This window comes from Pundamilia nyererei, unplaced genomic scaffold (genome assembly GCF_000239375.1).
Source record: "Pundamilia nyererei isolate P.nyererei 1_Seehausen unplaced genomic scaffold, PunNye1.0 scaffold00132, whole genome shotgun sequence".
Classification (NCBI taxonomy): Eukaryota; Metazoa; Chordata; class Actinopteri; order Cichliformes; family Cichlidae; genus Pundamilia; species Pundamilia nyererei.
Window position 1 is genome coordinate 1330272 of NW_005187533.1, and position 12454 is coordinate 1342725.

A 12454-nucleotide genomic window follows, 5' to 3' on the forward strand; every position below is an offset into this window, starting at 1 on the left:
TGTTTGCACAATTGTTTGCAAACACCATCTTACAGAGATTACATAGAAATTAGCATGCTGTTATTTTTATACTCAAATTTTAGGCCTTTTAGTATTAGCGCAAATTGCTATTCTTTATTAACCGATAAGTGAAATTACTGCTAAAAATCAAGAATTACGAAATGAATACGAGACTTTCTAAAGATGTAAAAACACAGGTGGCAGGTGCACAGAGGAAGTAATTAATGATGGATATTGTAGGCAGCAACCCTTATTCCTGACATTCTTGATAAAAAAATAAAAATAATCATATATTTGTAACCCAGCATGCATCGCTTTTGTTTATCTAACAGAAGTAGAGGTAATACCATTAGCTGTGAAAGGAATGGCTTTCGTGTAGAATCAGCTGTTATCTTCAACTGACAAAAGAGGTTACTTCCATATAAGGTGAGGAAGACGCAAAGCCTGTTGTGCTTACCGGGAATTTTGACAGGACAACAAACCTTGTGAATGGTGAAATTTTATTCTAGCCGCTCTACAGAGAGAGAGAGAGAGAGAGAGAGAGAGAGAGAAAGAAAGAGAGAGATAAACAGTGCCACTGTACAGAAGAGCTCTTGTGAAATTCACACAAAAAATATTGTTTTTACTCTTTATCATTTATAATTCTCCATGATGATGTATTTCAGTATGAATTTACAAGCGATGTATACAGGTGTCATTTCTAAATATATTCAAAATAGTTCCCTAAAAGTCTTTGAGGAAGTATGTTTTTTTTCTTTAAAAAAAATGAAAGAAAAGAAAGAAAAGCTATATTCTTACAGCAAACCATAAAGAAAGAGGTCTTGTATCTTTGGAGGGATAGCAGACTCAAAGTTGAGGGTTGCTTTTTTTTTTCTTCTTCTTCTTCTATCTTCATTACAGTTGAAGTCCTGACTACACATGAAGGAGAGGGAAGAGAGAAGCAGAGCTGGTGATACAGTAATTCTCACCTGCCATTGGAGGAAGAGCACAGATGTCCCACCAAAATAAGCCAAGCCCTGACCGGTGACCAACCACTCTACTAGCCAAAAACATGGCCTGATAATGACCAGCCAGCCAATGAGAAAGTTGCACTGGGATCAGGTCTTTAACCTCTCCCCCAAAACAGCAGCAGCATCTTCATTGTGTTAAACACAGATAATTTTTTTCCTCTCAAATATGTATATACTCATCACACCTGGTTACAACGCATTAGTGATCATAACATCATAACAAAAATATCAAACGAAGAAAAGAAACAAAACATTAAAGTTGTTACATCTGGGGTTGCATGCCATCACCTCATAAGTTATCATTAAATGTAATTAAAATACATTTTTGCCATTAAAAAATAGCAGGGTTGTCATCACAAGAGTGTGTCTGAGAGTGTGTGTGTGTGTGTGCGTGTGTGTGTGTGCGTGTTTCTTTGTGTATGTTTGAACAGAAAACATCATCAGTATACATGACAGTTCTGTAAAAGTAGAACAAACGAACAAATTGCGATGAGTTCATAAAACGCAAGGGTGCCATTTGATATTTTTCTTTTTTTTTTACATGTGCATATTGTTCACTTGTCAGCTCACACAAGCAGCATGTGGAGATAAATATGATAGTAATAAATATGTAGATAAGATGCAAAAAAAAAAAGAGAGAGAGAAAAGGACAAATCTTGCTCTTCAGTCAACACTGGGTAAGCTGATTGGGAAGCTAGGGGGAGATTCACTGCGGTATTCCAAGAGTACAAAAAGGGCGATATGACAGTGGTTAAAAATGGAGCTTCAATCGAAACACAGTGGCTAATGCAGTCAACTGCCATTCAAAGTCATGGAGAGGAGGAACTATAAGGGTAGCATTTCAGATTTTGGATGTTTAAGAATCATCCTTCATTCTGTGAAGGGTGCTCAGCTTAGTGTGAAGTGGAGCTGCATACAGCACATCCCACACACTGGGAAAACAATCTAAGCCCCCCTCTCACCCCACCCCTACCGCTGTCCCTTCACTCCCTCCTTCGTTTCCTCTTTTATCTTTGCTTGGGTTGCATGAGCTCAGGCAGAGAGCTGAACTGGAAGACCTTGGACTGGTAAACATCAAAAAGAGAAAAGTTTGATTCTGCCTTATGGCCGCTTCTTCTTCGTCTTTTTTTCCCCTTCTTTTTTTTTCCTACAAAAAAACAAAACAAAAAGAAATTCTGCGGCACATCCTACAGCTCTTGCTACTGTTATTAACGCCCCCCTAAAACATACAGAATCATCCTGAGGTATATTATTTGAAGCAATTTTGGCTTTTGTAAATCTAATCAATCAAGCAAATCAGTCAGTTAAGATCGTTACATGACATTTTTCTTTAGACAGTACATTTTATAAAGCATGATGCTACCAAGGAAAAAAAAATCTATGCATGTGCAAGTCTTTTTCAGTTTAGTGTTGTCAAAGAAAAAAAAGGAATGAACGAAAAAAAAAATACACAATCAGATTAAGAACCAAATGTTCTGGTTAAAAACTTCAAGCTTACCCAAGTTCTGCCATGCGCGCACACACGACTTATTCCATGCCAATGGATGGATACGTAATTGATGACCACATAACACCCATCCCATCCCGCATCCCTCCCAAACAACGCTCCGAAGGTAAACAAGGGATCCATCCCAAGCAGTCTTCACATCCTCAAAAGCCCTGGTTTGTTGTAGATCAACAGTTCCACACAAAGTTAAATCATCGAAAATTCTGAACGTAATCCCAAGCTAAACTGCAGAGGCTGGACGAACCAACCAAAGTTAAATTTTTAGTACAGAAAATGATTCAGATTAGCTCTATAGACATCAAACACTCCAGCGATGTCATATTGATGGAGAAAGGGAAGAAGGAAAGATGAAAGAAAGAAGGAATCATTGGTGTTTTTCATAGCTAATACCCTGTTTCTCAGTGGCGTGGATAATAAAATAATAATTAATAAAAAAAACTCACACATTATTGCCCACCAAAAACAAAATGATGGTGGTGGAAACAGCTGCGCTTAACCTTTTTTATTTTGTTTATCTCATCTTTGCTCTCTTCCCTTCCACCTTTACCTCAATCATGACAGATTTAAGAGGGTAGAGGATCACCACGTGATGGTGCACACAGCCATCCACCGCATCCGGCAAGACGCAGCTACTTTTAGAAAAATGTAAAATATGTCTTAGAGTGTATATGTGTATTTTCTCTTCTCCGACACAAAATGAAATCAACACATGCAAAATAATCTGCTACTCATGAAGGTATTTTTCAGTAAGCTTTGTTGTTTTTTCTTTTAGGTTTTTTTTTTTTCAAAAGCAAATGTGGGAGGTTTAAACTAATGGCTATTGTGCTACCAAATAAGCAAACACTAAAATCCTACATAGGGGGATCCGGATGCCAGAATCCCTAAGAAATCTTATAGTTCAAGAGAATAAAAGCAATACTTCGCAATTATTGTTTGTTTTTTTGTGCAGAGCCACAAATGAAATGCCCATCAAGTGCCTTAGGTTTCCCTGCTCGTCTGTCCTTTTCTATCAGTCATTTTGTCAGCATGCCTTTTATCTGTCAGTCTGTAAACAATATTCATTAAAAGCACCTGCATCGCTCTCAGCTTCTCATCACTGTCGCGTCCCTCAGCGTGGGCTGAACATACAAAGTTGTATTCTGAACAAGAACACGCTATCAAACAGCCACAAACTATTTGATGCTCCACTATGTGCCAGTTAGCCAATCACTTCCTTCCTCACTCTCTCTCTCCTCTTCCACTGCCAGGTGTCTTAGTGCCCATATTTGTCAGCATAACAAGCAGCAGACCGTTGGACTAGCTCTCTGTGACGCCCCTGCCCTCCTGGGATGCCTCCATGTCTGGCCTGCCCATCTGGTCTTTCTGTCAAGCCTTTTCTCTTCAGCTGGTGAGCTCTAAGGTTGACAGTGAAGGTGGAAAGGAACACGGTGAGAAGGAAGGTGGACAGTGGCTAAAGAGCTTCCTCTCGCTTCCTTTAATTCCACTGTCATATAATTCATCTCATCCTCCTCACCACCTCCTCGCACATTTCAATGCCAAATCAACTGATTCCTTTCTGAAAGCTATTGCAGGGAGCCCTGTGTTACTCTAACGTATACGGTACCATATTGGTTCCACTTATGGGGCTATGTCGTTTTCTACTCCTAAAAACCTAGGGATTAATGATTACCCTCCTCTTTACACAAGGATACCTTATGGCAGAGTGCTGGCCCTATAGCTGTCTCACTGGTACATGGGAGAGAATGGATAGAAATGGTGATATCAAGAGAGTAGTAGTAATACCGTCATACCCAAGTGGGCACAAGTTCGTTTGGATTACAATGTTGAAGAGAAGAAATCGTAGTGTGGCTATGGCATCCCTTATTGGATAACATAGTTGATAAATTATAATACAAACCCAGAGAGGAGTAAGAAGGAGAGAACACATTATTTCTTATATCAACTAAACATCTGACTCCAGACTGGGAATTTTTTTATACACCCGTCTATTGCTGAACTGGGCTGAGTTTAGGACGCCACGTGGGGCTGGGTATGCACTAGTCTTATTGGCTGAGTAAGGCATCGCATGCTCTTTATTGTACATGTCATTAGCTATCCGCCCGTCCCGTGAGCAAAATGAAGTGGTGGATTTAACAGAAGAGCGGAGATTGTTCGCATCGTTGCGTGTATTGATGGGAGCCACTGAAAGCTGTTGGTAAATATCAGAGGAGCTACGCCCATGGACCAGTCTGCTGCTGGTGTCATCCCTCAGCGAATGACTGAGAAAAGGGTTTTCCGAGCCATGGGCCGGGTACAGGGACTTGCTCCTCTTGCTCTCCTCTAGGTTGTGGTTAAACAGCATGGACTTGGACCCAGTGCCAAAGAGTCTGCCAGAGTAGGGACGCATACCAAAGAGGTTCGCATAGTGCGAGTCAGACGTGGAGTCCAAGAAGCGATCCTTCTCCTTGAGGCTGACACTGCGTGCCGGTCGGCCCAGATCTACATCTTTGGGCTTTTCAAGCATGATGTTGTCAAAGGAGTGCTGACGACTCAGCCTCAAGCGATTTCTTTTTTGGACATGCGGGCCATCTGTCTGTGGCCAGTACAGACCAAACATTTCATCCGGTTGCTGCTGCTGTTGGTGATGCATGGTAGGGCTGACCAAAGGGTCTGCAAGGAGCTGGTCCTCACTAATGTCATACAGGTTGGCCGTGTGGAGGCACGCTTCACACCGATTATAAGGTGAACGTGTGCCCGAAGCTGAGGCAGAACCAGTAGAGGAGTACGGCCCTGCAGGTGGGTAGCTAGCAGTCACTTTGGATAAGCAGGAACGGCAGTGTGTCTGTTTGTAGCGATCAATGGATTCATGCGGGGACAGGTTTTTCTCTTTTAGGTTGTAGTGTTTTGAGTAGGCTGGATCTGGTAGAAGATCTGAGTCTGTATGATGCAAAGGCGAGGAGTTCAGATGAATTATGGGCTGCTCACACTTCCTATAGTTGTCACTGTGGTCGGAGTAGATTTCGGGGTATTCCAAATCGTCCGCAGCAAGACCGCGGCTCTCACGGTAGTGAATGGGGTCTGAGTGGAGGCTCAGCTCCCGGTCTGAGTCGATAGTGTAGATTTTCTCTCCTCCTCCTCCCCTCCCAGTTTGGTTGGTTCCGCCGCTGACCTGCTTAGTCTTTAAGTAGGACAGCTCCACCTCACTGCAATCCCTTGGGTATTTTGGCGTCACCGATCTTTTTTTTAAGTTGTCCTTGGGCTTCAGGTGCTTGTTGTTTTCTGGGTCCTTGTAGGAGGCTGCTCTACTAGAACAGTCTGAGATGTCAGAATGGGCTGCATCTTCAGGGAGGTACCGCTGAGTCTTCATTGACATTCGTGGGTCTGGCATCAGCATGTCAGGCATCGGCGAGGGCCCGGGTGGTACTGAGCGAACCGTGTCCACCGACTTCTTCCACAGCGTGCGTTGCGGTTTTGCGTTAGTCTGGACTGCGTCAGCACTTACTGCTACCTCCACTGTGTTGGGATTGGCATCATTCAGGGTCAAAGGATGCTGACCTCCCTGGAAGATATAGTTGTTAAGATGATCTTTGTGGCGGTTAGCGAGATAGGACTGCAGGTCGCCAGCATCCCCGTAGATCATATCTTTGGGGGCATAGCTTCGGTTGTCAGCGTAGATGAAGTTCCCCTTCTCTGCCATCATGTCCATGATCATAGGACCAGCCGAGTGCATGAACTCTCGTTTGGGCGAGTTCATGCGGGAGCCACCCAGGTTAGACATGTTGGTCATCTGTTTGGCCGACTTAATGAGCTTCAGCATTTTGTCCTGGGGGCTAAAGTCCAGGTCTGACTTTTTCTTCATGTCAATGTGAACTCCATGGATGCAACTCCAGATTCCCTGCATTTACATACATGGATGAAGACGAAGGAAAGGAGAGGTGAAAAAGGAAGGAGAAATGAAAAGGGCGGGAGAGATTCAATGGAATGAGATGCACAGAATCCAATGCAAAATTAGTCACCCACTGTAACCATGTAATTGTAATGCAAGTACAGTTTGAAAGCATATTCAGTTTATCTTTCTTTCATTATAAAACACATTTGGGGTTTTCTCTAAACAAAATAAAAAATTAGAAATATTACATTAAAAATTCTCTAATAGCATCTGTCAACAATAAGGGGAAACACACATTCACAAATTCTTTAACTCTCAGCAGTCCAAATCAGTAAGATGCTGAAAATTCATTAATGAGGTTAGATTTCTAATATCTCCAGAATCTCTCTTAGAAGTATTCACAATGTGACATAAGCCTCATGTAAGCAAAGCAGTAAGCAAAGCAGTAAACAACAAAAACTACCATCAGTTTGACTTTTGAACCTTAAGACAAACTATTGAATGAGCAAGTATTGAGTAAACAACAGCTGACAGTTAAATGTCTAAAACAGCCAAAGAGCTGTTTATAAAAGAACAAAAAATCCTTTCACCACTGTGACAACTTACTAGTTCACAAATTCATTCTCAGAAAACATTTATCATGTCCCGAAATCAAACAACCTTTTGGTTCAATACACACTTTGCAAAGCTTATCGTGACAAAACGGGCAATTACGGTTGTATTTTGTTTTAAATTATTATTGAGAATGGCTTTGAAGTAACTAGTGCACGAACATCACTTTTAACTTTCACATACACAGCTTTAAAATGAGAACAAAGAAACTTGCTGCTTTTAGAGATACACGTCTCCATTGTATGTTCATATACACAATAAGGGACAATGCTAACCTTTTAGAAAAATGAGAGAAAATACATTGATTTGGCATGAGCTGCCATCATTTTACCCCCCCCAAAAAACATGTTGCAATTAGGATCTATTAGGATCTATCTTGTCGATATTCAGGTCCGCCTCGTGATCCCTCCCCCCTGCGCTCCTGCCTCTCATCCTCCTTTGTATTGCTGTCCCGCCTTTCCCTTGTTTAACTCAGTTTCTTAGCTTATCAGCAGCTTTCTTTCCCTGCCCGTATGTGTGCATGTTTGCTCTTTTCTTTTATTCCGCTGACAGAAAATAGAACTAAGAGAGAGCTGTCTAACCCCAATAATACATTATTAGCCCACGAGTCTAGTTGCAGTCTTCACTGCAGCTCATCGCCTTGGACACATCCGCTGTTAACCCTCTAAGCTGCTACTTTTTCACCAAAAGCACCTTTTTCGTCTGTTTGTTTTTCAAGCAACTTAAACTAAAGATCACATGAAACAGCAAAAGCTGTTTTTAACCCTATGGTGCGCAGCTATAGAACAAACCACCATGCTAGTAGATGGCTGTAATGCAGAAGTATGTAAAGTGAGAGATGGACGACACAGTAACAGTAGTGATCATGAAGTTCATTCAAGTTGTGCTTCGGCTGAAAGTGGATGGCTGTTTTGCAATTAGGGTTAGTGAATCAGCAGCAGTAATATATCAGAGTCAAAATCATCGCTTCAGTAGAGGGACTTTTTGGGGGATAAAATGATTTAACCAAAAATTTACTTTCCAGCTGACTCCTGCAGTGGAAATGCAAAAAGCTCCTCAACGATTCATAGAGAATTTCATTTTTATGCAACCTAAATACTTACAAAAATGGGTGCTTACCCGACTGATGCTGAAAAGAAGACCCGGCTTGCCGGAGCAGACCCCAGTGAAGCAGTATCTAAGCCTCCAGTAGAAGAGATGCTCAGAGACAAAGGTAATGAGGGAAAGCCCCATGGCTGTGGCCAGCATGTAGAAGACCCCTGCCATGTTGTCAATATCCAGCTGACTGGACATCACCTCATTCTTCTCATTGTGGCAAATTCCTGTGAGCCACTGGGCTTCTAGTTCCTCCATTTCACCTGAAAGGAAAACAACAAATCCTTTACCAAATAGCTCAAAAACATAATGGCATACAGGATTTCCATGTTTAGACAAGTCAGAAATTTACTGTTAACTTAAAAGCTGCTGCAAATTTATTTTAGGCCAATGGTGAGATCCTTGATACAGACAGAAACTGAGGATTGTACGGCGTGCAGTATTGCCATGCTCTGCAAACCGCTTTGCAGCCCACTACTTCAACAACTGCACTTTCCTATTCTGTGTTGCACATAATCAATGTCATACTTGGTGTTCTGCGCTGGGACCTCACTGTAGCCCACACTCCTAATTTTCCTACAACAGAGTCACAGAGTACAGCCAAATATAAATTCTTGCAGTTAAAAATAATCATTTTCTTTTGACTAGTGGTCCTGAATGAACTCTAATTGAGCATAAAGAATATAGATACTGCATTTCTACCCTAGAAAGGCAATCTATAAATTCAATGGCTGGTAGCACCTTTATATTCTGTCACTTGTCACTGGGCTTACCGTCTCCTCTATGTTGGCCAACAGGGCAAAGATATGTTGTAAATGTGGATAAAAAAAGGTACAAAGGAATAAAGACCTTATCTTTCCTCATTTCTTACTCTATGTTCCTTTCCCTCTGTTCCCCCTCTTTTTCCGGCTTCCTCTGTGACATTTGGCGCGTGGCTAATCCAATCGGTGTCATTCAGGGCCGGATAACTAAGGCTGCTAGTGGGAAAGACAAATATCATGGTGGTGTTCAGCTAGATGTCTTTGGGGTGCAGACTCAATAAGACATCATTAGCCTGTTGGTACAATTGAAGAACATTTATCTCATGTCAGACTTGCAAATACATGACTAGACGTAGCCATGCTACCTTTTAAATGAAATTATGGCATGCCGAGAACTGGCTTCAAAAGCAAATTAAGGTGAATGACATTGTTATCAACAGGTGACTTTGTCTCCACTTTTTGTTTAATCTATTCAAGGGAAAGGCTGCTGCTCATGCTGTTGCTTTTTCTCCAGAGGGGAAACTATTGCTGAAATTCAGATTTTGTTCTCGTTTCAGTAGTCACACGGCTCAAGCTATAGTCTGGTGTTCAGTCGGTTGGAACACAGGAACACAAGTCCCTACAAGTCGGGTTTAAAAAACATGTAGCATGGAGCAGCTCAGACTTTATGTGTCAGTCCAGTTCAGCAGATTCCTTCAAAATTTGTATCTATGTTTTACAATAAGCCTACCTCATAAATCAAAATTAAACCATTCCCAAACGTGACTTGATGATATGAAATGCAATGAGAAATGCATATGTTCAGCACTGTGCTTTATGTAGAATGGGAAAAAAATGGTAAGAGCACAAGTGTGGAGAAGTTGCCAAACAGGTGCTGCTAAGACAACAGGACGTTAGAGTTTTCTAATTATATGTATTTTATGTGAACATTTGTTATTGTTTTTAAAAACCACTACACAAAGTGTGGCACTGGTTTCCAGGCCACCTCCTTTTTTGTCTCTTTTCCTTCTTCACCTCCCTTCCCTCTCTACTTTTCTCCAGATTAATCTTCTCTTTGTCTCTTCCTTGCCCATGAAATGCCATATGCTTTCCGCCCACATTCTGTCTATCTGATCATGTAGCATCTGCCGAGACAACAAGTCACTGTCATCTATCAAGTACCTGCCCTTCTGTCACTTCCCATCTCTACCAGACACACTTGCTTTCCTTGTCTTGCTCTTGTCCCATGCCCTGTGCCTCATCCTCTTTTCTTTTTTTACCTCTCTCTGACCTCCGTGCACGCTGCCTCTTTTCTGACGCTGTCATCACTATTTCATTCATTTCCTCTTGTTACACAAACTTTCTTTTTAGGTCTTTGTCTCGTGCCATTTCCTTTTATCCCTCTCACTTGCTCTGTTCACCTTTATCTTTATCTTTTTGGCATTTGTCTTTCTCTTTGTGTGTGTGTTTGTGGGTGGGTGGGGGTGCACGACAACTAGTTTATACCAGAAGCTATTAACATGGTGCAAAGAAGTATGAAGAGATTGGACTGCAAAGAAGTATTAATTATCAGGAGAAGATAAGGCAAAACAAAAACACAGAGCCTGATTCCTATCAAAATTATCCAGCTATGGAAACATGATGGAGTGTGGCCTGCATGCTCAGAAGCCCTGATAAGATTCAGTTAGAGGGGATTATTGTGACACCAATGTTCATTTAATCAACTTCAGTGCACTTACTGTGAGTGGCTGTGAACGCTCGCATCAGCAAAACGCTTTCGATGCAAAATGTAAATGAATCTTGTCACTAAGAGCTCTGGCTGTCTCGTGTTCGCGCTGTTTTGCAGTAAGAAATTTGTTTAAGTAAAAACTTTTGAGGCAACTGTAATAAAGGAATCTGGTAATTCAGATAGAGTACATACACGCACACACATCTGGTGCTGCAGAGAGGAATACATTAGAATAACTGACACACTCTGCCCTCTGTTTAGAGCAGCCTTTGTCTCCAGAATAACATCAAAGGACTATTTATACTTCACTGCCTTCCCTTTGTGTTGTCAGGCACAGACAAGGCAGCAGAGATGTTTGCATGTGAGTGTGTGGTGGCTGAATTACAGGACTGGCAGTGTAACCTTTTGCCTTTGTGGGTAGTGTCATGCACTTTGAATTTGTATGAGAGTGCTGTGTATGTGTTTCTCACCATCGCCGATAATTGCTAGGATAGCCAGGTCCACCTGTCGTTTCCAGTAGGAACCTTTTTGTAGAGCAATCCCATACCCGGTGGTAGCAAAGATGTACCTGAAATACACATGCACACATACACAAATATAGCGTATAGCATAACTCTAATTACGAATGTCTTCAGTAACATACAGTGCTGTGCAACCCCTCATTTTGCTAGTAAAATGGGAAATGGGTGCAGCAATTATTGAAACAGGGCAAAAAAGAGTTTGTACAATTCTAATAATCTTCAAAGTCAACATTTGGTACGACCACCTTTATTCTTCAACACAGCCTGACCTCTCTTAGGCAACTTTCTTGCTATTTCTTTAAGTTGTCTTCAGGAATAGTTCTTCAGGCTTCTTGAAGGTCAAAGTTCCTCTTTGGATGTTGACTTTCTTTTCTTCTGTTCTCTGTCAGCATGATCCCACATTATGTTCCACTGTTTTCTCCTCCCCGTCTGCTTTACTGCATTGGTAGTGTCTTTGGGATCATTCTCACGTTGCATAACATGGAAAGTGAGGTCATACTTTCCAACAAGATCAACAAAATTTTGCACTCCCCTCTAAAGACAATTATTTGTGTACATGTTTAATTGTGACATCACTCTATTAAGCTACAAAGAAAGTTTTCTAAATTAAGAGACAGAGGATAGAGTCAGCCACTACCGCTAATGTTTAGCTTAAGCTAATACGAAGCTTCAGTTTAGTAAGTAACATGCTTTTAATGAGTAATCATGATTACTCATTGAAGGATTACTCTACAAATAACTGAATTATAGCGATAGTTACCCGCTACCAATGGTCACCAGCTTACATCCCTCATCTCTACCGGCCATGTAGTTCAGCACTGCAGCGTCATAGATGAAGGCATCCAGCTTGCTGTGGGGCGAGAGAGAGAAAACAAAACAAAACAAAAACAAAAAAACAGGCAAAAAACAGACAAATAAAGGGAAATGGTAAGATGTTTAGCCTTTTTTTAAAGCGAGTCAGTGAGAAGTGAAGAGATGAAAAAGAAAACAGAAGATGGGCTTTTTTGTTTTTTTTAAAGAACGTGTTGCTTGCAGATCAATTTTAAAGTGTTAAATCATCTCCAATAGGACTGCAACCCAAGCATAACCAAACACACAGAGGACACAGTGGGGAGTGGTGGCGGTTCAATACACCACGCTTCACTGATGATAGGACCTTGGAGGCGCCTGGACGACCTAAACAAACTTTAGACAGACTCAAACATTTACACTGTCTCGCTTTTCACACTCGCACACACAAGGACTCATAAATAAGTGGGCTGCAAAGTGGAAAGTTGAAGCTCCCGCACTTCAACTGACATTTTCAATGTAACAGATGCCGTTAGTATCCACTGCTCTGTTACCATCTCATTGCCTGTAAATGCTCTCTCTC

General features: G+C 41.5%; 1 protein-coding gene across 1 annotated transcript in view; it reads right to left on the reverse strand.

Moving 5' to 3' along the window:
- Window positions 1-483: 483 nt before the first annotated feature.
- grin2aa (glutamate receptor, ionotropic, N-methyl D-aspartate 2A, a) overlaps window positions 484-12454 on the reverse strand; it is a 57122-nt gene continuing 45151 nt past the window's right edge. The window contains exons 11-14 of the mRNA XM_013913431.1: window positions 11843-11932; window positions 11032-11129; window positions 8117-8355; window positions 484-6391 (exon numbers count right to left, since the gene is read on the reverse strand). Coding sequence (XP_013768885.1) covers window positions 4460-6391; window positions 8117-8355; window positions 11032-11129; window positions 11843-11932 — 2359 coding nt within the window. The 3' untranslated portion in view covers window positions 484-4459. The remainder of the gene's footprint in view (window positions 6392-8116; window positions 8356-11031; window positions 11130-11842; window positions 11933-12454) is intronic.